This window comes from Vigna radiata, chromosome 10, assembly GCF_000741045.1.
Source record: "Vigna radiata var. radiata cultivar VC1973A chromosome 10, Vradiata_ver6, whole genome shotgun sequence".
Taxonomy (NCBI): domain Eukaryota; kingdom Viridiplantae; phylum Streptophyta; class Magnoliopsida; order Fabales; family Fabaceae; genus Vigna; species Vigna radiata.
This window is the reverse complement of record NC_028360.1, coordinates 17235518-17262372: the sequence shown is the minus strand read 5'-3', so window position 1 is coordinate 17262372 and position 26855 is coordinate 17235518. Positions and strand designations below refer to the sequence as shown.

The 26855-nt window shown below is 30.8% G+C and overlaps 3 protein-coding genes across 5 annotated transcripts; 1 reads left to right on the top strand and 2 right to left on the bottom strand.

The window, feature by feature from the left end:
* Nucleotides 1-6564: 6564 nt before the first annotated feature.
* LOC106775325 (floral homeotic protein AGAMOUS) lies at nucleotides 6565-15191 on the top strand. 3 transcript variants are annotated; one of them, XM_022787167.1, is made up of 9 exons: nucleotides 6565-6723; nucleotides 7092-7328; nucleotides 11312-11390; nucleotides 11562-11623; nucleotides 11790-11889; nucleotides 12035-12076; nucleotides 14175-14216; nucleotides 14309-14475; nucleotides 14590-15188. In XM_022787167.1, the coding sequence occupies exons 2-9, from the start codon at nucleotides 7102-7104 to the stop codon at nucleotides 14591-14593; spliced, it is 723 nt and encodes a 240-aa protein (XP_022642888.1). In that variant the 5' UTR covers nucleotides 6565-6723; nucleotides 7092-7101; the 3' UTR covers nucleotides 14594-15188. The 3 variants fall into 3 exon arrangements, with proteins under 3 accessions (XP_022642888.1, XP_014517920.1, XP_022642889.1); XM_022787168.1 differs by lacking the exon at nucleotides 6565-6723 and adding an exon at nucleotides 6739-6922 and having other exon boundaries at nucleotides 14590-15191; XM_014662434.2 differs by lacking the exon at nucleotides 14590-15188 and having other exon boundaries at nucleotides 14309-14479.
* Nucleotides 15192-19968: 4777 nt separating this feature from the next.
* On the bottom strand, nucleotides 19969-22264 carry LOC106776043 (GDSL esterase/lipase At1g29670). The gene is made up of 5 exons (XM_014663340.2): nucleotides 21895-22264; nucleotides 21552-21676; nucleotides 21189-21434; nucleotides 20543-20777; nucleotides 19969-20362 (listed from the first exon to the last, which is right to left on the bottom strand). The coding sequence occupies exons 1-5, from the start codon at nucleotides 22142-22144 to the stop codon at nucleotides 20097-20099; spliced, it is 1122 nt and encodes a 373-aa protein (XP_014518826.1). The 5' UTR covers nucleotides 22145-22264; the 3' UTR covers nucleotides 19969-20096.
* A 1237-nt stretch (nucleotides 22265-23501) lies between these two features.
* Nucleotides 23502-25366, bottom strand: LOC106776041 (GDSL esterase/lipase At1g29670-like). The gene is made up of 5 exons (XM_014663339.2): nucleotides 25047-25366; nucleotides 24678-24802; nucleotides 24322-24567; nucleotides 24006-24252; nucleotides 23502-23909 (listed from the first exon to the last, which is right to left on the bottom strand). The coding sequence occupies exons 1-5, from the start codon at nucleotides 25288-25290 to the stop codon at nucleotides 23632-23634; spliced, it is 1140 nt and encodes a 379-aa protein (XP_014518825.1). The 5' UTR covers nucleotides 25291-25366; the 3' UTR covers nucleotides 23502-23631.
* Between the last annotated feature and the right edge of the window lie 1489 nt (nucleotides 25367-26855).

Genomic DNA, 26855 nt, shown 5'->3' with positions numbered 1-26855 from the left:
TTAGAAAAATATTAAGTTAAACAAATTTAAGGATATTCAATTATGAAATTACTGAATATTCCTTAAATTTGTTCATATTAATTATTTTTGGATCATCGAATATTATTTTCAAGATTAACTTCCCTATTTACCAATTTTTTAATTTTACCAAAATCGTAACACCATAAATTAAAACAAGTTTAAAAATACTTATTTCAATGTTCTGTTATTAGTTGCAAACTTATTTATGTTGAACCTGTTATAGTAATGTTATGCTTTTGGATGTTTCTACAAGTCTAAGGTAAATTTAGGTTGTATATTTTTCTATGCAACGTTAATTTCTGTTCCGTGTAATAAAAAAAAGTTCAAAATAATTGGTGTAATGTGTTAATGAATTATAATGCATAATATTTACTAAGTAGTGAATAAATCTATCATTCATGTGAAATCGTTTTAATCAATTATTGAGAAATAATAACTTATATTCGTCAAAATTCTAACGTTTGGTGAACTCAGTTGGTCAAAAGGGGCAAAAGACTCGGGGTGCACAGTCTCTGGTTTCAAGTCAACGGAAGAAAGTATAATGTCATAAGTTAATCGGTAATTTACAGAATGCATTTTCCAAACATCTATTAAATTAGAATGATTATGTTACACATAATATAATACTAACCAAAGAATTTAAAAAGTGCTTCCAAATTATTTGAAACTAGGAATTATATAATAAATGTTAAAACACATTTAAAGATGATATTTGGCTAACTTTTGATATTTCTGAAAGGTTTTTTTAAATTTTAAAATGTGAAAAAAAAAACAGAGATTAAAAAGGGTGAAGATAAAATAATGCAACTTTTCGGTAATAAAAAATATTTATTTATTTTATAACATACCAGCAAACAAAAAAGTACACATTTCCAATTTCATATTTCTGAAAGTGCAAAAGGTTTCATGAAATAAACGCTTCATAAAAGAAGAATATGAATCATTAATAGCCAGGTCATAAAGTAAAAGCAATTTTTTTACATATCTCTTATACAATTCGATACTCAACTTGATTTTTCTAATTTAGTGAAATATTTAGATTCATGCAGTCAAATCGAAAACACATTAAATTACACAATGCAAAAAAGGGGAAATATATAAAAATAAATAATAATAATAATCAAAATTATGAATGTAATAACAAATGATAATTTAAAATAGTAATAACAAAGGATAGATTTATAATAACTCTTATGAATATAAGCTTTCTTGAGTTACTAGGTTTTCTTTTGTAGAAAATAGACTCAATCAATGTAGATCATTAAAAAAGAGTTATTTGAAGACAGAAAAAAGTCCAAGTGAGAGAGAGAATCTTTCTCACATAACACAAGGTATGTACTAATGTTTTCGTCGTTGTGAAGTCATTTATCATAGAATCAAATTGATTTTTGGACAGTAGATTCTAGACATATGGTTCTTCATTCTGACTGTTCAGATTGTCAATCATGTTGGAATGCAAACAAAATCCCACATTGAGTGAAAGAAAGACTGGTTAAGAGTTTATATACATATAGATATCTCCAATGATGAGAGGCCTTTGGAGTGGTACCAAAAGCAAACCCGTGCCTAACAAATTAAAGGTCTAGTTTGAAGAAAACAGCTCCGCATAAACAATTTTATCTTGAAGAATTTTCATCTTCTTTATTCACATTTTTATTATTGATTATAGTGATTTTTTTTTTTTTAGTTTGGACAACTCGCGATTTTTATCTTGCATTGAGGGGGTTTTCACATTAGAAATCGTTGATGTCTTTTTGTATTTTAAATTCTGTTTTTCCTTTATTTATTTTTTGTGTTACTTAGAGATTAGCATAAAAAGAATTAAATTTTCACTATAGTATTACTCTTTAATGAGTCGTTATTGGTTTTAGCCTATGTTCCCATTAATATGTGTGTCTTTGTGTGTTTAAGGTAACTTTGATTCTTAGTTACAAAGTGAACAATTAGAAAAATAGCATGCAAGCACCTTACATGTTCTGCATTAGTTATACAAAAAAAAAAATATTGCTAAATGTTTAAAGCGCTAAGGGATTGTAAAATCTTTAATTCAAAGGTTTATAAAGGACATTTTTGAGTTTATGACAGAAGTCCTAAGGACGCGAAGGGTTCTGGTCAACGTACGTCATTATCACAGAAGTCTTCAGATGCTATTTTTTGGTGGCGTATATCTATCTGTCTATTTTAATGTGAATTTGAAATATTGATAGAAAGAGGTGATATATAAGAAATTGTGAGGAGATGGGGGTGATGAGATTAGTTAAATTTGGGTAAGAAAAATGGATAATGCGGTTATTAGAAAAAAGAAAATGAAAAATGGGGAGATGTAGTAAAAGTGAAGAACGTGAATGGTGTTTTTGGCATGTCGATGTCCATGGCGAATATCTAAGTGATGCATTGGTAAGGTGGGTATGGATAATTGAGTTGTCCTAAGCCACTATGAGTGATGAGCCACAACACAACACAACACAACCCACCAATTCCCACGTCCAATCAACTCAAATAAATGCAACTTACATATCCTTGGACGTACATCTTTATATATACTCTTCTCAACACTTCTTTTTCTTCTATCTTCACTTCCACACCTCTCCCAAAACATCTCTTTACTAATATTACTTCTCAAACATCAAATTCTAATACCTATCATTATAACTATAACTTCTCATTTACAAATTAATAATAAATTTTATTTTAAAATGTTCTTTAAAAATGTATCTAGAAGTGATAAGCTTCGTCGTGGTGGTTACAAGAACGATTTTGATAATGATTATGGAGATAAATGAAGAAAGGATAAGATTTGCAGTAAATAAGGAGGTGGGAGAAGATTTTGATGAGATGACAATAGAGCGATTAGGTAGGGAAGACAACAAAGAAAGGCTGAAAAGGAAAAATCAAAGCAAATATGAGAAGATTGACCATTGTCACCTGATTCAACCATCACTAGAAAGGAAAGTAAGACAGTTGCAAGAAAGATAGGAAAACTCTAACACCGTTATATATCATTTCTTCTTATAAGGACATTTTACATTCGTTTATAAGATGTAGGGAAGAAATTAATATATTTTTTGAAACAGAGACGATATACAATTTTTAGTAAATATTTTGAGATGAAAAACATATTTAATCATAAATTCTAATTATATTTTGTTCAAATTATTTTAGAATGACTTAAAAATTGAGTGTTCTTAATTTGACAAACGAAATTTCACAATTTATTATAATACAACTTACACAGTTCATTTATACTTTAATTTATGAATGAAAAAAAAAATTTATACTAGTTTGAAAACAAAAAAAAAAAAACATATTTAATCATTTTAAAATTTAGTAAGGTAAACTAATTTTAATTGATATATAATTCATTATATTATCGCTCATATATATTACTGAGATGATTTATAAGTCCTTAAGATATAATATGCTATAAAAAAAAAAAAAAACTAGTATGGACAACTGCTATTAAATATCACGTTCATCAAATGCTCTAAACTGGAATATATTTCTTATCTCTGAAAGAGAAGTTAATTATTAGTTTCTGTTTGAAGACAAATTGTATTCATTTAATGAGAATGTTAATATTCCGATCGATTTAATTATTGCTTTATGTAATTAATAATGGTGTAACAGTTATTGTGTCGGTTTTCATTTAAAAAGAAGAAAAAAGATATTTAAATAATAATAAGTTAATTTATAATTGGTTTTGAAAGTAATCTTATAAATGAAAAATAGACATGAAGGCGTGTAAGATGTATAGGTGTAATAGTTTTTGGAAAGTAAATTGGAGGTTGGAAGTGGTGGCATAGTGACAAGCATAAGTAGTGTGTTGTTGGATGACTTCAAAATCACATATTTTTTTTCACATTGACTTTTGATTCATCTCACTGCCATAATCTCATTCACGGTATGTGTCCCTGCATTTCTCATCATGATCAACGTATTTCTGCCTACACAACATGCTAATTACATGATAAAATTTTACATTTTTTTTTACACAACGTGTAAGATGTATAGGTGTAATAGTTTTTTTTTTTTTTACATTTTTTAAAATTTTATTTTTTTAATTAACACATTACATTTAAAATCTGATTTTGTAATTTGATTGTTTGAAAAATAAAAATATTGTTTTACTAATTCACATATTCTCGATCATATATTTGATCCACTGGCGTAAAATCTAATACCCTTAAACAAAACTACGATTCCAAGATTCTAAGACATATTTTTTCCTTAAAAATGAGTTTCTCGGTATCTAAAAGAATGTAAAATATAAAGAGAAAAATAGAAAAAGAAAATAAAATGTTTCAACCGCAACAAAAAGAAGACAAGTCCTAAAAAAGAGAAGCAAACAAAAGTGTAGCCACAAAAACTAAAAACAACCAACAAAGCAAAACCGAGGTTTATAAATTTAAAGTTAAGTAGAAGTATTCTCATATAAATTTGTAAGTTGGGAATAAGTCAAATGATTATAATGGTAAAAAAAACCACCAGTCTAACATGTTGGCATAAGTTGAACAACAAAGAACAAATTTTATGTCATATGTACATTTTCTACTGTCTAACAAACAATTATACTAAAAAGAATCTTCTATATTTTTTCCATAATTATTGAATTCCCTAGTATTCTATTAATTATTAAATTTCACCCGAGGATGACACGCTTTATAAATTTTCAATTCTGCTTCTTGAGATTTTTGTTTTCCCTCTTTTCTCTTACTCTGTTTTCTTGATCTCTATAATGATGCAGAAATCTTGATAAAGTGTTACCCTTTTCTTTGTTCTCTTATTTTTTTTTTACATGATTAATTATTATCAGGTAACATACATAATCTCATATTCAAAATCATTTTCTTTTACTGATAAAATTATACTTATTAAAGTGAGAGAATGAATTTATTTTATTGACTTAAAAATAATCCTCATAACTATATATAATACAATTTTAAGTCTAATACCAATCACATTAGACATCTTTTCATTACAGTCATTTTATTATTTTAAAATATCCCCACGAAAGTTTATTAATAATGACAATCCTTTTATTCCTAAAATAATACATGTTTGTTAAACTCTTAGAAAGAAATCTGATGCAAATGGGCTGGAAAAGAGATTAACATTTCCCTTCAGCCAAAAACTATTTTATTTTTATATATTTAATTATACCGAGGGTTTTTAGTATATTTAATTATACCTTACTAATTGATTACAGAACAGCAATACCAGTCATTGAATTTATGCATAATTATTATATCAGTGACTTGGTTTGGATGATGTTCCAGTGGACCATGTCCACATATATCTTGCCGAAGGGAAGTTTTGTTATTTAAACTCAAGAATTACTATGATATGTTATATAAGTTTAAATTAATTCTTTTTTCATCTAAATATTTGTCTCTTTTAAGTTTTAATTCATATAGGAATTTTTATTATCATTTTTAAGATATATTCAGAACTTTTTTTTTTATAAAAACTAAACATTATCATTTTTTTATGAAATTTAAAACGTAAAATGAAAAAAAAAAATTAAGTAAATAATTTAAAATATATACATACTTCCATGTATCCATGCATCGATACATTCAAATATATATAAAAGGATTTTGAAGAAAACACATGCTTAAATGAGAATATAAGAACAACTAATACTTAATAGTAATCGCAAGCTTAAGATTAAAAATGATAGGCAATTAATTTAAAATTCAATTATAAATATCGCGGGTGAGTTAATTTCTAAAACAATTAAATCATATAAAAATAAAATGTGAGAATAAAAAGTTATTCTTTTTAAATATATGTGTGTGTTACTTTGTAATTAAGATCGATATATATGATTCAAATTAAAATTAAAAAAAATGATATTAGCATTTTTGTAGGATTCCATGACAAAGATATATTCATTTGGCATACAATCTTAATTTCAGATAAGAAAACTCAAAATTAAAAAAGATTAACTTGATAAGTTTGAAAAGAAAAATGAAAGGAATGTGAGTTTAAGTCTTTCACTAATAAAATACTAATAATTAATATTATTGATAAAAAACACCATCGAAATTTAAGGTGTATTAGTAATTATCTGGTTAAAAAAAAATGAGTGAGGATTGAAACTTGTAATCCATCATATGTAAATATTTTTATTCTTCAATAAACCTCTTGGGTTTTTTCTGTACAGAAAACTTATTTTTCTCTCTTTGATAGAGTATAAATTTTTCTTGCATCTTAGCCCAATGTCCTTTTCACCTTATTAATATCGTTATCAGAACTTCGTTTCTCTCTCTCTCTCTCTCATATGCCCTACTTCCTTCTTGAATTTTTCTTTTCCTTTTTTCTTTTAAAGTTAACGAAGCTTAATCCAAATTGTTATTCCAGGTTTATCCTTCTTATTTGATACATGGCCAATATACGCCACTAAACCAGTGAGGGTAGGAAAAAAAAAGAAAAGGACAAAGAAAAGTAAATAAAATATAAAGATGGCAGATGAGTATAGTTTCTGATGCATAAACCACGATGGATGAAATGTCGTTTTTTCACTTTATAAATACCCAATTCTTCGGCCACTTTGCTTTTATTTTCTGATATCTCCTTCCTCTTCTGCTAAGTGGAAAACGAGAGGGAAANAAAAAGAAAGAAAAAAAAAAAAAGTTTTCGAGGGCTAGCTCAAAAATCTGTTGTGTCCTTAATTATATTCTTCCTTTGTTTTCTCAGCAGGTTAGTTTACAAAATTTTGAAACATCCTTTGAAATCCATCTTCGTTGCTTCAACTCTTCTGGGTCAATCAATTCTTTTCATTCCAAACCCAGATTCGGCAACACAAGCCCTGCTAGATTGCACACTTTGTTACTGCCTCAAATCAAAATTTTGAACTAATGATGTAAAAGTTAGGCTGCGCGGTGTAAAGAGATTCCAAGTTTAACTTCCTTTCCATACTCTCCTTAATCAGAGAAAACTAGTTGAAAAGACCACAATTTGTTTGTGATTTTTACTCTTACATATATATATTTATATATATGTAACATATATATGTGCTCCTTATTGTGCGAACTGATGATATATTGATTGTGCTTCACTTGATTCAGGTTGCAAAACATGGCTTTTCCAAACCCATCCATGTCAGTTTCTCCACAGAGGAAGATGGGAAGGGGGAAGATTGAGATCAAGCGGATTGAGAACACCACCAATCGCCAAGTCACTTTCTGCAAGCGCAGAAACGGCTTGCTCAAGAAAGCATATGAATTATCTGTGCTTTGTGATGCAGAGGTTGCTCTAATCGTCTTCTCTAGCCGCGGCCGTCTCTATGAATATGCTAATAACAGGTATCTAGCCATGAGTTTTTTTTCCTCAATTTCTTTTCACATTTTTCTTCCCTTCTCAGGACTCCTTTTGAGCCTTTCTTCCCAGTTTTGTGCTGTGAAGTTGATTAGAAATGATCATTTTTGTTTATTTTTGGGGACTTTGCGTTTAGATTTTTGCTTCTGTAAATAGATCTTTTGAAGGATTTGAACACAAAGAACATAATCATTTTTGTGATGCAGTAGAGATAGAGATTTTCCTCTTTTTATCTCTGTTTCCTGCAACCAAGGATCACTTGTCTTTCTTTACTTCTATTTTGGCCTTTTCCTTCTATGAGCTTTTTTCTGTTCTTTCCCTTCCCCTTTTTTATATTTTCTTTTCTGGTTATGATAATTTTCCTAGTTTTTGGTCTGTTAGATACATAGATCTGGTGCAATAGATAGAAATAGAAGCACTATGGTTGTAAGTAGCAACAGGTAAGGATTTGGGAAGTTATGCAGGTCTGTGAGATCAGCCACTTCCCCCAACTCCCTCTCCATTCTTGTTAATTTTCTGTTTCCTTTTTCCTCTTTCCCCTTCCATTATTCTCACCTTCTCTCTCTTACACATCTATGGGGCTAAGCTAAGAAGGCCTAAAGCAAAAGCTGTCATGCTTCAATTAGCCCAATCCTTGCATCTCCTTGACACTTCCTTAATAATACGTCAGTTGCACATCAACAAAGCACAGTACAATTTCGAGTGATTTGTCAATATGCCAAATTCAAATAAATTTGCAAGGAAAAAAAGAAACTAATGTTAGGTTTTGATAAAGCCGAATACTGGTTTATATCAGATTATGCAGAAAATCTCTTCTAAACTAAACATTTACAACCAAGTCAGCTCAAAAAAGGTCACAGCTAGATTAAGATTTTCCAGTCCAGATACTTGAACCGAGGTTTCCCCCAATCCCACTTGCATCCACGTGCGAGATCTAAACTAGGTCAAACATAACCCTAATTAGGGTTTTATTAGCAATAGCACGAGTTTAAGAATTACACTTAATCGGGAAAAAAGTAAGTTGAAACTCTTTTCTTTTCGGTTAATAAAAATTCCTAAGTAGTAAAAATCGGTTTCAAAGTTCAAATCTGTTTGGTTGATCTTCCCTTCCTTTTAGGAAATGAGGTTTGGTGAATCTGGTTAGGGTTTTTAAGGACTAGTCTAAGAGTCGTCTTGGTTGAAAGAATCTTTGGTCACGTCACACATGATTTTTCAGTTCTTGACCCTCTGACAAAAGAGTTTATGTCATGATTCCCATTCCGGGCTCTCTTTCCCTCTTCCATCTCAACCCTAAGTTTTATCTTCTATAGTGGAAACACCCCTCTCTGGGAAAATTTTCTTTCTTTCCCTTGTTCCCCCTTCTCTCCTATTTATTCAAGGAGTAAAAATTCTTTTACATTGCACAGCAAAAGACAGTGATGAACCAATAAAAGTGACTCAACTGGGCTTATCATAATGTATTTCGCCACTGTTGGTACCCCAGACTGGGATTTGCATTTGCTCAATATCTTGCATACATATATCTATGAAAGTAATTGTCTGAGAAGGAAAAAGAAAAGGGTTTCTAGGCTCCCCGAGGTGAGAGAGAGAGAGAGAGAGAAAGAGGGAACAAAAATATTAAAGATTGAAGTGAGTGAGGTAAATGGTGGCAGAGACAATGTACGACAATTGAGGTAGCCAATGGGAGAGTTCTGAGTATTTGGCTTCTTCCATGCAATGGGAAGCGTAAAACTATTGCTGCTGCTGCTACAGCAGAAGCTGAATTGGACGGCTGTGATGTTCACAGACTTTCAGACAGAAAAGACTCAATAATTTAATCATATTTTATTCAATTTATTCGCTCTATATTTATTCTATTAAAGTTTGTTTTATATATATTGTATATAATATATGAATCTTTTCATATTTGAGTCTAATGTTGGTTCATCGAGGTGGATATTTCAATGGGGCTGAGGGTATTAACCATTGTGAAATGGGTTCCCCTCAAGTGGCAGAGAAAAAAATAGCCCTAGAAATAGTTGAACCAATCATATAGTGGGATCCTGTGCCAGCGTGGCAGAGGCAGCCAATCAGTGGCTCGAGGAAATTAAGGTATCAGAAGAAAATAGTTTTCATATTTTTTTTCTCGTGAATATTGAAAGTGACTTTTTTTTTTCATTATTTTAAGATTTTATTTTTATCACATCTAATCTGAGTTTGACTAGAAGGACAGACCAATGAGATCATTTGACGTTGCTTTTAAAGAGTTGCGTTTAAGGTTGAGTTAACTGAGAGAGTTGGATGATTTGACCCTCAACCAGAGACTCCTTTCTGGCTAATCTCCAACGTTGTATGTTTAATTTCATATTGAATTGAATAAGACTAAGATAAGATTGACATGACACCTTGCCTTTACTTGCTCCTTTTTTTCTATTTCTATGTCCAAAACAAGCAAATAGGATTAGTCATAGATTGAAAGATGGAAGGGCAGGTTTCATGCTTATGTAAGCATTCATCACTAACCGTCACAAAATTGTGAAATTAATAAGGTAGTACAACTTTAATTGTAAACTATATCTGTCATAGTATTAATATATAATAATTTCCTTGCTTATCTTCTCACACTAATTTTCAATTAATATTCTAAGGTTGAGTATTTAATCGCACCTCAATAACCAAGAAATTACTGACTCCAGAAATATTTTCATGATGAATTTTCCAATTCATTTTGATTGTAATTTTACGTGTTATTCGGTAATTTTTCAAACCATTCGCCAATTAAGCTCTGTTGAACAATGTGCTTTTTTGCGTATGAAATGAAAATATGCTATACTACACGTACTGACCTCAGGACAAACACATCTCTAATTCACTTTACTACATAATTCTCCCGGAGAATTAATAACACTGAACTCTGAAAAAATTAGGGAATACCTTTAAATTTTCAAATTAAGAGATTTTCCCAAAGACAAGGTGGTTTTTGTTCTTCTGAGTAAAGAAAAATCTCAACTTTCCATTTTTTTTCTTTTTCTCATTCCAATCATATGATTAATAATAATAAGAGACATTATTACCGGACCCATACATGATATACCAGCTAGTTGATATCAAAATGGTTAGATACACACAGAAATTGCAACACTAGAGTCTTACACTGTAATCAGAGGACTAATGATGATCTCCCATTTTGCGTGTGTTTGCTTTAGACTTTAAAATATTTGACAATACATTGCATTTTTAATTTGATTCTCATAAAGTTAGCAATGTTGCCCTGAGCTTGCTGTTGAACTAGACACATAATTAGTTTCCTTTAACTCTCTCTTCCTCAAACATAACTAGGCAGTAGCCATTCCCTCCTATGCAGATAACTATAGTGAGTATTATGGACAACGAGTTTAAACAAGAGAATATTGAAAACAAAGAAAACATCATCAATTTCCGATCGAGATTATATTGCAATTTCTTAGAATACCCATGTGGAGTTCTAATTTAATGTTACTAAAAAAATACAACTTAAGATCTCACTTTCCCAGTGTTTTCATTGTTCCTTTCCATCTTATGTTTAACCACTAATTGAAAAGTTTTGTGAACAACCAAATCAAGGAGTAGTTGATGCGTTCTAGTAACTCATAATTAAGGCTGTAACTCATGTCCATCGTGATAATTTGGCCATACATAATAAGCTTTTGGCATGCACTTATGATGATATATAAACTTCTAAGAATGTTATTAGTTCAGGAGCCTAGCTTTCGAAGATCTTAATAAAAGTACAAGACCATAGTATTTTATTTATTCCACTTGCAACAATAACTCCCTTGCTAAGAATTTATTTTTAAAAAAACATAGCTTCTAATGAATTTATCGATTAATTGTTCTTTAGACGATTTCGAAAATTGAAACAGCTTACAAACCCTTTATAAATATTTATCCATTTAGCTTGCTAATATACAATGTGAACAATAATTTAAACTGATACTATTCATCCTTGCAGTGTCAAAGAAACTATTGAGAGGTACAAAAAAGCATGCTCAGATTCGTCTGCTGGATCTGCTTCTGAGGCTAATGCTCAGGTATTGCTTGTTCCTTGTTACGTATTTTTGAGTGAGAAAATGTTTAGATTTTTCAATTTGGTAAGCTGCTGTTAGCATCATTATTTAGACCGTAATTAATTAATGGTCGTTGTAATTTATTGTATAAACTGATATTCATAACCATGTGTGATTTCACATATTTTTTTCCAGTTTTACCAGCAAGAAGCAGATAAACTTCGTGCACAAATAAGTAGCCTGCAGAATAACAACAGGCAAGAGGAATTATCTTTTTTATTCACTCAGAAAAGAAAATTCTCATGAAGGGTTTCAAATTTCGAAAATAGTAGATTTTGAAAAAATAAATGAAATGAAGCAGATTTTGCAATTGGTATTGTTTCAGCGCATCCTTGATGAAAAGTAAAATTAACTAAATCGCAGGCAAATGATGGGTGAGTCTTTGGGCTCTATGACTACCAAGGATCTCAAAAACCTGGAGAGTAAACTAGAAAAAGGAATTAGTAGGATTCGTTCAAAAAAGGTATGTCCTGTAATGAACAAGTTCCTTCTATAACTTTTGAAATGATAGATGGATTACTTGATTTATGTTATCTTCTTAAAACCTGCATTTTTCTGACTTTGTGCTTCTCTTTTTGCTTGTGCTACTATCCAAACATTAATATCAGAACGAGCTGCTATTTGCTGAAATTGAGTACATGCAGAAGAGGGTAAATATTTATCCTATATTTTTTCTTTTGCTTTTCAAAGTTTTATTGGCAATGCATACATATTTGTCTTGTCAGTAACCAGAATTTTACTGATTCTGATTGAATGGTTTTGAAAGGAGAATAATATATTAGTTTAGTATGTGATTATGTTCTAAGTGGCTTAGCATATTTCTATTTATTTAAGTGAACATTCACTGTTGTGGCGTCTTTAGGTTTTTTAAACTTGACAACTCATGGTATTGCAATTATTGTGAATTTTAGTTTTCAGTCTCATAAATGAGGACCGAGAAATTTGATCTACAGCTTATGTTAAATGCATACTATTCATCAATCAGTATTTTATACAAGTTTAATTGGTCCATTATAAAAGATATTGAATAATACTGTTGTAACTGCTCCATTTTTAGAAAAATGAAAAAAGAACAAAGTCATATTGCATTAAGGGGAAAAAAGGACGGAACAAAATGTGACCTGTGTCAACTAGACATTCATTTGATGTACGAGTTGACTGGAGTCTGTTGTGGAGGTTTCTGTAATGATTTTATTCAGATGATTTGATATTTTATAAAGATATTATAACTTGGGAGATAAAATCCCTATCTTTAAGCCATTTATAAGACATCAGTGTCAGATGTCTTTTACCTCGTGTAAAACTAAAGAAAAAGTAGAAAACATTTTCTTTGGTAACTTTAATTAACTATAATATGTGGTTCTTAGATTTTTTTAATTCCTTACCTTTAACATCTCAAATATAATTCTAACTGTGGCTGTGGTGATTAGGATAATTACAGAAAAAATAATTATGATAAAATACATCATGACACAGTTTACATATATTTTGATCAAACTTATAAATATAAGTTAGTAAAAAAAAAATTGTTTATAAGTTTGTAGAATAACTTACTAAACATATTCTAAGAATTGGTATGTGCATTAGAAACATTGAATTTGATGCTTTTACGTATCAGGTGGAGAGAGATAAATTCTAACAAAATATTCATAGTTCTGTGTTGCATTCTCTTGATCCTTAATAAATCAATTTCAATAGGCATGCCGTTCACTACAGACAATTTTGTAACCAAACATCTAATTTGGTTTAATATTAGCATGGTGAGCAAAAAAAATTATTTCTTGCATATTTGTATTTACTTCACGTCTGCCACCTCTTTTGGATCTGATAAGGTACATTGTTCTTATAATTTATTTATTTTTTGTATTTATCTCTCAGATTTATTATCTCTTCTGTTTTCCACAATACTGTTGAAAATTTATATATTCATATTTGTAAAGAAAATATTTACGTATATATATTTAAATATTAACAAGTGTCTTCAATATTTTGGTTTAAGTTCATTGTATTAATTAGTCAAAGGGTGTCTTGTGCAATTATGAGTAGCCTCATCCTATCCCAAGTCAAAAATTAAATAAAATGAATTAATTAATAGTTTGATAGTCTTAATTTTTGGTTCACTTCTATGAATCAGTTTAAATAAAATTGTTAATGAATAGCTTGAAAAGAATAAGATTAATTAAGAAGGTAAAATGAATAAAAAAAGTTGTGAGCTAAACCAAATTATACATCTCAAATTTTTACATGCTCTTCATTTATTTATTTTTAAGTTAACATAACGAGTTGATTTCAATTTATTGATATTTACATACCAATCTTATCTTTTCACATATAAGTATTTAACGAGAAGTTAAGCTAATCTTTCTTCTCCCATCACCTTTCTCTCCTTTTATTTCTGGTTTCATTTGAAAAATACTTGTTTGGTAGCAAGAAATAATGATACTATTTTGTTGGAGCTGTGAGAAAGTTTTAAAAAGGGTGTATGCTGGTGGTAGTGTAGTATAGCCGCAGCCTATTTACAAAATCAAGTATGAAAACAGAATCCAAGTTTATGTGTCTGGCTGAGTTCTGTGTAGATCCTAGGTTGTTGAATAGGAGAATGGAAGGAAAGGGAAAGAATGATTTTGTGAGATATCGGTCTTTATTTATTGTATGACAAACTCAAATAATAGGATGTTATATTATATTGTGTATTGCCCTAACCACATTGTGGGTTTCAAAGTATGATAACTAAAATGTACACTGCAGGAGATAGACTTGCACAACAACAACCAGCTTCTTCGAGCGAAGGTTTGTTTGGATCTGTTTATGTCCTTTTTAAGGTGGTTTGTAAGTTCATGATGATGTGTAGTTAAGTAGGTTTTGGTTGGGTTGTGGTGTAGATAGCTGAAAGTGAGAGGAGCCACAATATGGGTGTGTTGCCTGGAGGCACAAGCTATGACTCTATGCAGTCTCAGCAGCCATTTGACTCTCGTGGCTACTTCCAAGTCACTGGATTACAACCCAATAGTCAGTATGCCAGACAAGATCAGATGTCCCTTCAATTAGTGTAAGCTAACATAATCATATGCATGCCTTTTGTTGTTTGAATACTTGTTAACACTACCAAGTGTTGTTAGAAAATATTAATGTAGGTCTTTTGTTTCCCTTTTTATGTTTGCAGATGAAGTGTTAGTGTTGAGAGTCGAGATATGTTCTGCTACTTGTAGTTTGCCTTCTAGTATGATAGGAGATGAATGCTAAGGGTAATGTAAGCAGAAGCATCTGTAGGGGATTTAAGCATCCCTCAGTACTATATATATATGTAATGCCTTTCTAGACTTTCTTTAAGACTATCCTGTATCTATTGTCAAACTCTCTCTCATATATGTTAGTATGTCTCCTAACACTATGGAGAACACATCTTCACATCTTTTTCAACCTTTCTTCACTTTCTACATCATACCAATTTTATTTCTCAACCAAACAACGATATGCAAATAATGCTCCTTAATTATATTCCTAATAATATCCCTTGCTCTACAAACTTCCATTGTTTATCTCCTTTTCTCATTACCTGTAACTGCATCTTGCCAAGGGATGGAATTCATACCTCTTTTTTCCATTTGCTAATACCAATGTTTCATCATTTTTCCAGCCTGCAACTTTTAGGACTGGTTTTGTTTCAGTAAGACCTTGTTGACTCCCAGGCTGAAATCAGTTCTCAAGTTTTTATTATTATCAACATTGCCAAACATTCCCACAAACATATTCTGATGAATGTTACACGTAAATGATTAAGATTTAATTTCATGCGACTTTAAGTTTAATGACCTGGTTAGTTTGATTTTATTTATTCTAATTAGTTACTATCTATTTTTCTTACACGTAATAAATACCACATGTAAAAGATTTTTTTTCGTCAACATGAACAATTTTAGGAGTAATATGTTATTCCGCCTCATGGCTTCTACTATAACATTTAGCACATTTTTTTTATTATCTAAAATTATATTTTTAATTTTGGTTTAAATTTTAAAAATTATTTGAACTGTTTAATTAAAGATATATTTCTTTTTCAATTGAATTTAGGAGAAAACCCTAAATTACATCAATAGTTTTGAACTAGAGATGTACGTACCTCCCTCTTGTTTTTTAAAAATGATATTTTGTATACATCTCTAATTTTTAAATAGACATTTATATTTATAGTGTTTTTGAGTAAATGACATTTCTTTATGCCTTTACTTATTATTTCAGAAGTTTTTTTAAATAACGTTCATATATTATAGAGACTATGTATGTTTAATCCTCACCAGGCATGAAAACTTGTCAAATTAGCAACACTTAACAGTATGGCAAATGCAAATAGTCATAAATTCAATAGAATATAGAAGAAAGTCGTCGAAAGACCACAAAAACATCACACTATACTTTTAAAATAGAAATTCTCCTCTTTTAATTATATTAGTAACAATGACATCACACTGATTTATATTTTTATAGCACAATTCATAATTTAGTCCACAATATCTAATACTAAATCATTCAACTTTTCATATCTTAAAAAGACTACTTTGTAGTTGGTATAATATATCTTGTAATAAATAAAGGAGACGATGTTACCTTATTGAAATATAAAGGAGGTGGTAAGAGTTATTTATTACAAAAATTAACAATATTAATATCTATTTAAAACTAAAAGAGATCTAAGTGTCATTTATTAAAAATACAAAGAAATTAACATCTATTTTAAACTAGAGATGAGTGAAATTTAACATGAAAAAAGTATAGAGATAAAAATAAGTATAGAAACAATTTACTTCTTTTATTAATTGTTATAATTATATAATAAAAAAACTTTCAATATTTTATTATTCATTATGAATATTTTTTTATGTAAATGATGAAAATTAGAAAATTGGTTAAGACAATAATCATATCAGAGATAAAATAAAGTAAATAGTAATGGTTATAGATACAAAATTCATATAATTTTTTTAATCATAGAAACATTATACATAATACTACTTAATGTAACAAATAAAGATGGTCTAGAGTGAAAAAAGTCACTCTTACGCTTATATTCAATATTTTACCACACCCCTCTCTCCTTCAACAACCTACGTCGTCTATAGTCAATTACTTGTTTATTTAAAATATTAATAATAAAATTTGACAATAGACTTTAACACATAATTTTATTGTAACATAGGTTAACATTTTTATTAATAATTGAATGAAGTAATAAACTAAAATTGTTTAATTTTGGAAAACTATAACACCGAATTTGAAAAGATTTAATCGAATAAAATCACTTATTCGCAAAATTATAAAGAACAAAGGAATTTAAGCAAATGTTTTTCTTTTAAATTCATCCACGTTCATGCTTGAATACAAATACAGCAAATTACTTTTATAAACAATACAAGTAATGTAAAAGTTTAAATCATATACGGCAGTTTTTGTACTCGATCTACGAGTTCCACCATCAACTCATTAATTCAGTAACTTGACTTGGTCAATGATTGGTCTAATTCTGATAACACAGACTATCGTTATGCATAACAAGAATGTGAGTTTCATCGTATAACACAATTAAAACACATTTTCATTCTGCATACTTTTTAAAGTGAAAGCATTTTTAACAGAGATGTTATTTGAAAATGAAGAAAATAAAAATAAAAAGGGCTTGGGGTGGCAAAGAGAAAGTTTTGGGGTGGAAATAAAAGTTGACACCAAACAGGGAAGACACTGGAGGTAATGGCCCCCTTCAATTTCTGCAATGAATTAAGGGTGTTGTTCCTCCACCACCACAACATGCTTCCTACACCTCTCCCTTAGTTTAAAATTTGTTATTTAAACTTGGTTCTCCTACTTTACTCTACTTACACCAACCAAACAATAGTTTTAATATGCAAAATGATTAAAATAGATTTTTTGAATAACCTCACTCCGATCCTTCTTATTGCAAGATCACTTAGTACTTCCTTAAGGTGATGAATTCTACTTTCCGTGTTCTCTAAGGTAAAAACACTCACATCCTTCTTGTTGCGCCTATTAAGCTTGACACACCTCACTCAATCCCTTAGTCTATGAATGTATCAAAACTTGCATTAAGAACCAGAATAGTGGGGGCCAAACTCACAATCCCATCCCTGGTGATTTGCAAAATCTGGATTGATTTAGCTAGTTCGGCTGCTGAAATCCCATCCTTAGGATCTTCCAACAACTCGATCATGCTCTAAGGTGTACCCCGAGACCGGCATTGAGTTCAAATTAAATCAATGGAAAGTCTTAAAAAATAAAGCCAACTGCGTACACAACAACATTCAAAAGGAACATTCACAACAAAGTCTAAAAGAGTCACAAATGTCCAAATTGTCTTGTGTTGGAACACAAGTCCCGGACAACGGCGCCAAAAACTTGATAACTTTTTGGCAAGTATACCAAATCGTTACAAGTAATACAAGGATAAGTAAAGTATTATTCTTCCAAGGGACTTGTGCAACACATCACAATTCTTCCTTTTATAACTCAATTAGACATCAAAAAGCACAAAACAACACAAGAAACTCTTTTTGGTATTTTAACAAACAGTTGGTGTGCCAGAAATTTATATTTAAAAGAAATTTCATTGGAATTGGGTTTCATGAATCATATGAATATAAAACTCTGTTCAATATTTCATTATTTCATTCAAACATTCACATCAAGGCATACTAATCTTAATCCCTTAGCAACTAGTTCTAAATTAATATATCACACTATTAATCCCTTAGTCAATTTAACATACAATTTGCATTAAGTCCGATGCTAAAAATGACCAAGTTATTGAGTCTATCCCTAGATCCTAAATCACTTAGGTGCTCTATCTATGTCCACGTTCAAATTTACTTTCCAGTAATCAGAGAAATTCAAATAACATTATATTTTCATACAATGATAGTAAATTCAAGAAAGAGCATATGAACGAACAACCATATATTAAACAGAAAAGTTACGTCATAGTGAGTTCATTACATCCGAAAGAGAAATTTAACTACTCCTTACATCCAGAACTTCTGTCAAGAGTTCCTAAGATGTTTTCCTTTCTTTCTTTTATACGGAACTTCTGTCAGAGTTCTTTTCTTTCTGTTTGTCTCGAACTTAAAACCCAATTATGCTAAAGAATAGAAATCTAGTTTTGTTTACAGCATCCTTTCCATCAAGGTTTTAAACGAAACAGTACATATATGGACGTTTCTTTCAACAATAAATGGCACCAATTAAAAGTAGTTGTATTTTCCTAACATAAAGAACTTACAAGTATGGAAAATGATATTTTAACACCATTTTTTGACACTATTTTGACACTGCACACGTGTCAAAATGTGATTGGACGATTTCAAATTAAAAAAGTTGAGACAGGGGTATGTTTGGAAGAAAAAAACCAAAGTTTGTTTTTTAATTTGAAATCATCCAACCACATTTTGACACGTGTGCAGTGTCAAAATGGTGTAAAAAAATGGTGTTAAAATTTTATTTTCCTACAAGTATATGTGCTATTTAAAATTCTGATGACAATTTTAAATCATCTTAATAAAAGATTTAACCATTATTAAGTTTTTAAAAAAACATCCAAAGTCAATTATCATTACACGGATAATGCTTTGGCGTTTGTTTTAGTTATAATCATGCCAATAGAAAAAATTATTTTTTCACAATAAAAATATACCAACAAAAATCATACAGTCAGAGAAACATAAAAAATAAGATAATAGAATTAGTAAAGGCATGACAGATGCTGTTTTCAAGAGAACAATCAGTGTAAAGTCTTATTTCAGAGGAGAATTCAGAAACCAAATTATTATAGTGCAATGATTCTGAATTGCATTCCATGAAAACCACTATGCCTGCATTTCATGACAGCTTACACAATTAGGCATTTAGAGTATCATGTTATTTAGCTTAAGAAAAAGTAATAAGTGGTCTCTAAAGCTGTATAACATCTATCTCATCAGACCATTCAAATGAGACTATTTTAAAGGATGATTAGTTTAAACATGAGTATAGATATCCTGAATAATTCTCAAACCCAAACTTAACACAGTCTTCAAATTTCAACCATTGTAAAGACTGAAAAGTAGAAACCAATGACCAAGTATGCTGAAAGTAAAACTTTCAGGGAAGCAGATATAAAAGTTTACAACAATAATAACAAACTATTTTGATAAGTGATCCATCTTGAATATTCGATTGTTATCCTTCATTGAAAGAAGTTCTATTTCAAAATTTCACTCATTCCTAATCAATCTCTTTTCTCTCAGACAGAATGCTACGAAATAGGGCACTAGTGCTAAGTGTTGCTTTTAATTCTAAGGGACCAAATTGATAATTTTTTAAAGAAAAAAAAAACTAAAAATCATTAGGGTAGTCACTTAGATAACGGATAGGAAGGGGCGAACAGAATGAATGTCAGAACTTTAAAGACTTCTCAATAACTTCAAAGGTTAAGTAGGAAAAAGAATGATGCTTGAAGAACAAAAGTTTTAGTTTGTTCTATGAATTGGACAAAATCTGAGGCAGAGGATAAGCAATCTACTCACTTAATTAAATCCACTTTGTCTTACAATTAAGTAGCAGGCCATTCATACATATTCAACTCAGAAGCAATTCAGGTCCTTATGAATAAGTACATGATAACCAGAACTATTCGGTGACACTGAGCTGTGAAGTTGCCCCATTTGTAAACTCCAATACCCTCTTAGCTTCCCAGTCAACAAGGCGTTTGATATCCATTGGATAAACGAAAGCTGGATCAATGATAGAATCATAAGCTGGGATTGCATTGAGTAGGTTCCATGCCTCAGTTGGATGGACGTCATCCCAAAACACATATTCACTCCTATTATTGCACGGCTTTTGATCAGGAATACACCCCAATGGGCAGCAAGCAGCATCAGAAACCAAAAACCCTGAGACACATGGACTTTATATGGTTATATATTATTCCCATACATCAAAATAATTCCATATTGTTAAGGAATCAAGATTAAGGTCAGAATATATTATACTGCATGCACCGCAGCCAAAGGCAATTCATTGCTTTTAATTTGGAGATGTGGATTGAACAATACGACAACCAAATTTATTACCATGTGCATCGGCCTTTGCTGCCGTGTGTATCGTGATGAATTTGGAATTAGCAGAGAATCTGTTATTGAATTGATCCACAAGAGCTTTAAGCTTCTTATTGAAATCGAGTGCAGCAGCATTCTGCTCTTCAACACAAGATCCATTTGTCCCATGAGAATGCATCACACTTGGAGTGCATCCGAAAAGGCCTAAACCATTCAACACGTACTTTCTTGCTCCAAGGTCATGTAAAGCCTGTCCATAAAATCAAATTGCCCAGCTCAATCATCTTATCATGCATAGTGTACTTCAACTGAGATGCTACAGCTATTATTCCATAAAGTAACTAAATCCTCCTATAAACCTTATAGATACTTTGTACGAAACAAAGTTCAGTTTCTATGTCTTCTTAGAGTAAAACTTTATACTATCAGCCTATAAAAACTAAAGGTAGATAAGATTTTTAAAATTTTACATATTCAATCGTTGTTTGGGACAACTTCTCTATAAGAAAGTATTAAATGAGAAAGTTAAAGCATTTAATGTCTTTAGAAACATAAAACCATTCAATACTTACAATACAAAAACAATTATATGATTAGTATCATGACAAGATTTATAATTCATATTACAATCATTTGTGAAAAAGAAAATTTCAATGGATACCAGTAAATTCAGAGATAACTCTTCAATTAGAGCTTGTGCATACTGCTCAAGGCTATAAATTCGGCTTGTTGGATAGAACTGAGGATTGAAGTAGTTTCCCATGTAATCATTGCTGCCTATGTTCACATAATACAAGCATTTTTCAAGATATTGTCGAGCAAAGTCTGGACTTCCAAATCTGGTAGCAATTTCAGAAACTATGACTCGGTGATTTGCTAACTGTAATCCCAAGCTGATAGAACCGCCCTGCATTGCATTGCGTTAATATGGTAACATGCATGAGAATTGTTACAAAATCACTCCACCGTAAACTAATTGAAGATTTTGAGCAAACTAGAAAGAATTCGGTTATTTGATTAGTACTAAATGTGATCCGGTTTCGTTGCGTATTCCAGCTCCACCCGATGCATAGTTCACACCTTTAAGTATGTCTGAACCACTGGTGTTTGCAAAGGGTGGGATGAAATTCCCAAATCCCAGAAGCTGAGCTGCAATTATAGAACTTTAGTCTGTGACAAATACAGTTTTTATGCTGTTAGTACTACTAAAGAATTTTAAAATTTATGTTTGCAACCTTAAATGCTCAATAGTTTTAAGGCAAAAGGAGAGACTCTAGAGGTCTTTATAAGTGTAAAGAAAAGTTAATTTTTTTTTTCATTCAAAAACTAAAAACAGCTTTGAAAAAGTGTAACCAAACAACCCTTACTGATTATGTCAATTTCTGTCCGGCCATTGGTAAATCTTCCAGTTGGTCCAGTGGGGAAGTCGATGCCATATGGTCTGTAATTGGATTTTGCAGAGGTTGGAAGATGATTGTTGTTTCCACTATCTGATAAAGAGTCCCCAAGTATAAAAAGGCAAGGCACTTGGGACACCCCATGGACACCAAGTTGAATGCAGTTAGCAGCCAAGAAAAGAAGAAGCATAACCAACCATATGTCGGTTTCACAAGCCATCCCAAAGCAGAGGAATTGACGAGGAAAAAGAGATTAGGTTGTGCTCCAGGAAATGAGGAACATCAACCGAGAACAAGAAAAGTAGGTATGATGGTGGCGGGGTTATCAAGGCATTCATTATTGGTTTAAAATATGTTACGTCAACCCTCAACTTAATGGAAATATAAAATATTCAAGATTTTTTTTTTATAATTCTTTTACAATTATTTATAATTCAAGATTTTCAAGCATGAAATAGATATTTATAGAACTTAGATTGAAGAGTAGGATATAGAGTGCATGTACAACTTAAAAAATCCCTGCGCCTCCATTCATTTCCTCAACCCCACAATGTTTTCTTCCATCAAACATTTGTCGGTGCTCCAAAGATGTTTGGAATTGAACTGGTTTTTTTTTTTATTATTATTTATTTATAAAAATACGTAAGAACAACGACATTTTAATGTGTCGCTCTTGTTTCAAACGGATCCCTCCTGAAACAATGATTTTCTTATTATAGTATAAGTGTAATACTTCCATATCTTTCATCTATATTAAAATCGGTTCACCATCTCTTATGTATTTTTCACTCAATCTAAATAATATAATTACAGAATTATCTTTCACTCTTAGATGAATTATCAAGTTGTGAAAATATCTTTTTCTAATATTATTAGAAAACAACTTAAGTTATTTTTCTGAAAATATTTTTACATCACAATGATAATCTCAACTCTTATGTATCCTCTTATCAAAAAAAAAAATCAAGATCACATAATTCTATAAAAAGATTTATGCATTTTATTTAATTTTATTTATTATATTTGTCACATTTATCCTAGCTCATCTTTGTCACTGTAAGATTAATACCGATAAAAAAAAATACATGCACTTTTTCAATTTTTCTACACCTTTTTAATATACCTAATAAAAAATAATATTTTTACTATTCTACTTAATTGATTCCAAATTATTTTATATTTTGAAATAAAAATACTGAATTTGGATATAAATATAGAATAGAAAATGTGATGATCATATATTATCATCCCAAAAGAAAATATCACCTTTTTATTTATGTATTATATTATTGCTGTTAGTTATAATGATGGTAGTTTACAATTATTTCTCACTATTATTTGTAAAGTTTCCTCATTAAGTACTATTTGAGTGAATCACAACTTTTACTCACTTTTATGTTTTCTTTTTCTAGATCATGGTTATTGTGCTTAATCGTATTTAACGTGAACTTTAATCCAAGTCTTTTGAACTTTACTTCTTATATGTGAATAATATATAAGGATAGATCTTAATCTCCATCACAAATTGTTCCATTTATTCGGTTATAAACTACATATTATATTGTGAGATTTGCTTGTAGAATGATAAAGTCGTTATTCATTAGTTTTGCAACATTCTTGATTTAGAATTGCATTCCACAGAAACAACAAGAACTATGGCTGCATTCATGACAGCCATTTTATTCAGTAGTACATGATAAGGAAAGCTTATTCAGTGGCACTAAGTTGTGAAGTGGAGTGATCAGTGAGATCCATTTCCATTTTAATGTCATAGTGAACAAGGTGCTTGATGTCCATTGGATAAGTGAAGTCTGAACTAGAGGTAGAATTATAATTTGTTAATGCATTGAGTAGGTTCCATTTTTCAGTGGTGTGGAATGCATCCCAAAACACATAATCCTTCCTATTATAGCACGGCTTTTCATCAGGAATACACTCCCCTGTTAACCCTGGTTCGCAGCAAGGAGATTCTGGAAACTTAAAACCTGAGACACATGGAATATGTATATGCTTATCTCATGCCCTGACCAACCTTAGTTAAAGACAAAAATTTCTTTGAATAACAAAACAAAACTAAGTACCATTTTGATCACGAAGGTAAATGGCCAATGCTTGAGTATCCAAAAAGATGAACTTGGAATCGGCAGAGAATCCGCTATTGAATTTATCCACCAGAGCTTTAAGCTCGTTATTAAAATGGTATGCAGCAGTGTTCTGCTCTTCAACACAAGATTCATTTGTCCCATAAGAAGCCACGATACCAAGAGTGCATCCTATAAGGCCCAACCCTGCCGACGCATACTTTCTCGCTCCAAGTTCATGTAAAGCCTGACCATAATAGGATCTACATTTATTCATGTTCTAATCATTTCTTAAACACACAACTTCAATGGATACCTGTAAATGCAGAGATAACTCTTCGATCAGAACTTCTGTATACTGCTCAACAGTATACATGCTGCTTGTTGGGTAGAACTGAGGAAGGAAGTAATTCGCCATGTAATCATTGCTACCTATGTTCACATAATACAAGCATTTTTCAAGGTATTCTTGAGCCAAGTCAGGACTTCCGAGTCTGGTAGCAATTTCAGAAACTATGGCTCTGTGATGTGCTAGCTGTGATCCCAAGCTGATAGAACCACCCTGTATTTGAATTAGTTTAGTAGCATACATGAAAATTGTAACACAAGAACTCACCAAGAGCAATTGAAGATCGTGAGAAACAAGAAAGAAGTAGGCTCTTTTATTTATACCGCATACGAGCCGGTTTCCTTGCGTATTCCAGCTCCACCCGATGCATAGTTCACACCTTTGAATATGTCTGATCCGCTAGTGTTTGCAAAGGGTGGTATGAAATTCTCAAATCCCAGAAACTGACCTGCATATGTGGACTCTAATAGTGTGAGCTTGGGTAAGAAAAAAGAGTCATGGCTCTAAAAATAAACATGGTTTAAATTGTTTCTGCACCGTTAAGAAATCGCTGAGTGAATACAATGTAGTGCATACTAATTAAATAGCGAGATTTGAATTTAAAGCCTTTAAATGCAAAACAGAATGGTAAATAGTTTAAGGGGGAAATGAGAGAGAGATTAGAGGTGTTGATTAGTATAGATAAATGTTACTGATTATGTCAATTTCTGTTCGGCCATTGGTAAATCTTCCGGTTGGTCCTAATGGAAAGTCCACCCCATAAGGTTTGTAATTAGATTTTGTAGTGGTTGGAAGTTCGTTGTTGTTTCCACTATCAGAGATGGAGTCCCCGAAGATAAAAAGACAAGGCACTTGGGACACCCCAAGGGTTTGCATGCAGTTTGCAGCCAAGAAAAGAAAAAACACAACCAACCATGTGTTGGTTTCACAAGCCATATCTAAGCAGAGGAATTGTTGAGGCAATAGAGGTTAGGCTGTGCCCCAGGAAACCAGGACAATACTAAACAAGTTGTAGTTGGCTGGTTTGGTTATCAAGACTCGTTGCTCTATATATTGTCAATCAAAATAAACACGTGAATGATTGGATAGGCAAGTTTCATACTGCATAGGATAATGATATTTTTACTATACTTTTTTACAACTTTTTTGACAATAGAACACGTGTCATTATTTTATTGGTCTATTTGAATTTATGTTTAAAAAATATTTAAAACGGACCAATCACAAGCTGACACGTATACGTTGTCAAAAAATTGTTAAAAAATTATTGTTAAAAGAAGTTTTTCCTATTACATATAGAAACAAAACCTCTGTACCAATGAATTGAGTATTCAAAGTAACTGTGTATTGAGTTACGGCCTCTGCGCGCCATTATTGCAACACTATGCAGAAATACACAAAAATAAAATCAAATTGACAGTTTATTTAATGTCGCTTGTTTGATATAAAACATGTGGCTAAGATGGTTCCAGTACGATCTGTATAGCATTGACAAATATGGTTGCATTGTAAATTCTATATACGCACACAATATACGTTGTGCAAATCATCCATCTGCAAGATTTTCGCTATACATGCACCCATGAAATCTGATATTGGTCACCATGGCTATCAGAAGATGAAATTCGAAAAGATGTTCTCCTTCATGAGAGACCTTATATCTACATCGACTTGGCAACTCCTGTCATCTGAAATTATTATGATTTGACATGCAAAAACCAGAGGTGCCCTGAGGATTAAAGAACTAACCATCTAACGTCCAAATTCAAAAGTTGATGTCCCCTCAATTAATTTTCTGTCGGAAATATCTTACTAATAGTACTCAATATAGTAAAAAATGATGGTGATGAATTGGACCACCAAAGAAATATTAAAAACAGAATTAAAGATGGTGATGATCGGGACCACCCAATAAGTACTAAAAAAAAATTAGTTGATGACCTTGCTAGAAAAAAAAAATAATAGATAAAAGTTCAAGCTTGATTTGTCTCTCTACCTAGACATTAGTAGAATAGATAGTCAACATGGTTTGCATCTGTGGCCAAATACGAGGGTGTTTTGGATAAGGAAAAAATATTTATATTTATTTATAACATATTATAAAAATAAAATAATCATAAAATAGTGAATTTTTATATTTTAAAGATAAAAGGAAGAATAAAATATAAAAAAGAATAATATAAAATGAATGTAAAAAATTGCTATCATTTCTGTTTAAATTAAGTATGAGTTTGTTTTGAGGGATGTAATGTTGAGAGACAGTGAAAAATGATAGAAATGAATGAGGAGGAACAGAATGTAAAGTAATGTTATATGTATTAAGTGAAAACTAAAGATAAATGAAAGCAAATTTATAAAATGTGTAAAGGATTTGCTGAAAAAAAATATTTTAATTGACAAAATTAGAAAATTATATTTTTTTATTACAATTAATTTAAAATAAAAATTAATTAGTTTAAATTAATTTAAAATAAAATATGAGTTATTAATTAAAATAAAAA

Bases quoted from the DNA above. Each gene is read 5' to 3' on its own strand.
- LOC106776041 (XM_014663339.2), bottom strand. From the start codon at position 25,290: ATGGCTTGTGAAACCAACACATGGTTGGTTGTGTTTTTTCTTTTCTTG. The intron at 24,803-25,046 runs GTAACATTTATC...CCACATATGCAG, and splicing joins AACAGAAATTGACATAATCA to GTCAGTTTCTGGGATTTGAG. The intron at 24,568-24,677 runs GTATAAATAAAA...ATTCAAATACAG, and splicing joins AGGAAACCGGCTCGTATGCG to GGTGGTTCTATCAGCTTGGG.
- LOC106776043 (XM_014663340.2), bottom strand. From the start codon at position 22,144: ATGGCTTGTGAAACCGACATATGGTTGGTTATGCTTCTTCTTTTCTTG. The intron at 21,435-21,551 runs GTACTAATCAAA...AATGCAATGCAG, and splicing joins ACGAAACCGGATCACATTTA to GGCGGTTCTATCAGCTTGGG. The intron at 20,363-20,542 runs GTAATAAATTTG...CATGTGTCTCAG, and splicing joins AGCAAAGGCCGATGCACATG to GGTTTTTGGTTTCTGATGCT.
- LOC106775325 (XM_022787168.1), top strand. From the start codon at position 7,102: ATGGCTTTTCCAAACCCATCCATGTCAGTTTCTCCACAGAGGAAGATG. The intron at 7,329-11,311 runs GTATCTAGCCAT...TCATCCTTGCAG, and splicing joins TATGAATATGCTAATAACAG to TGTCAAAGAAACTATTGAGA. The intron at 14,217-14,308 runs GTTTGTTTGGAT...GTTGTGGTGTAG, and splicing joins ACCAGCTTCTTCGAGCGAAG to ATAGCTGAAAGTGAGAGGAG.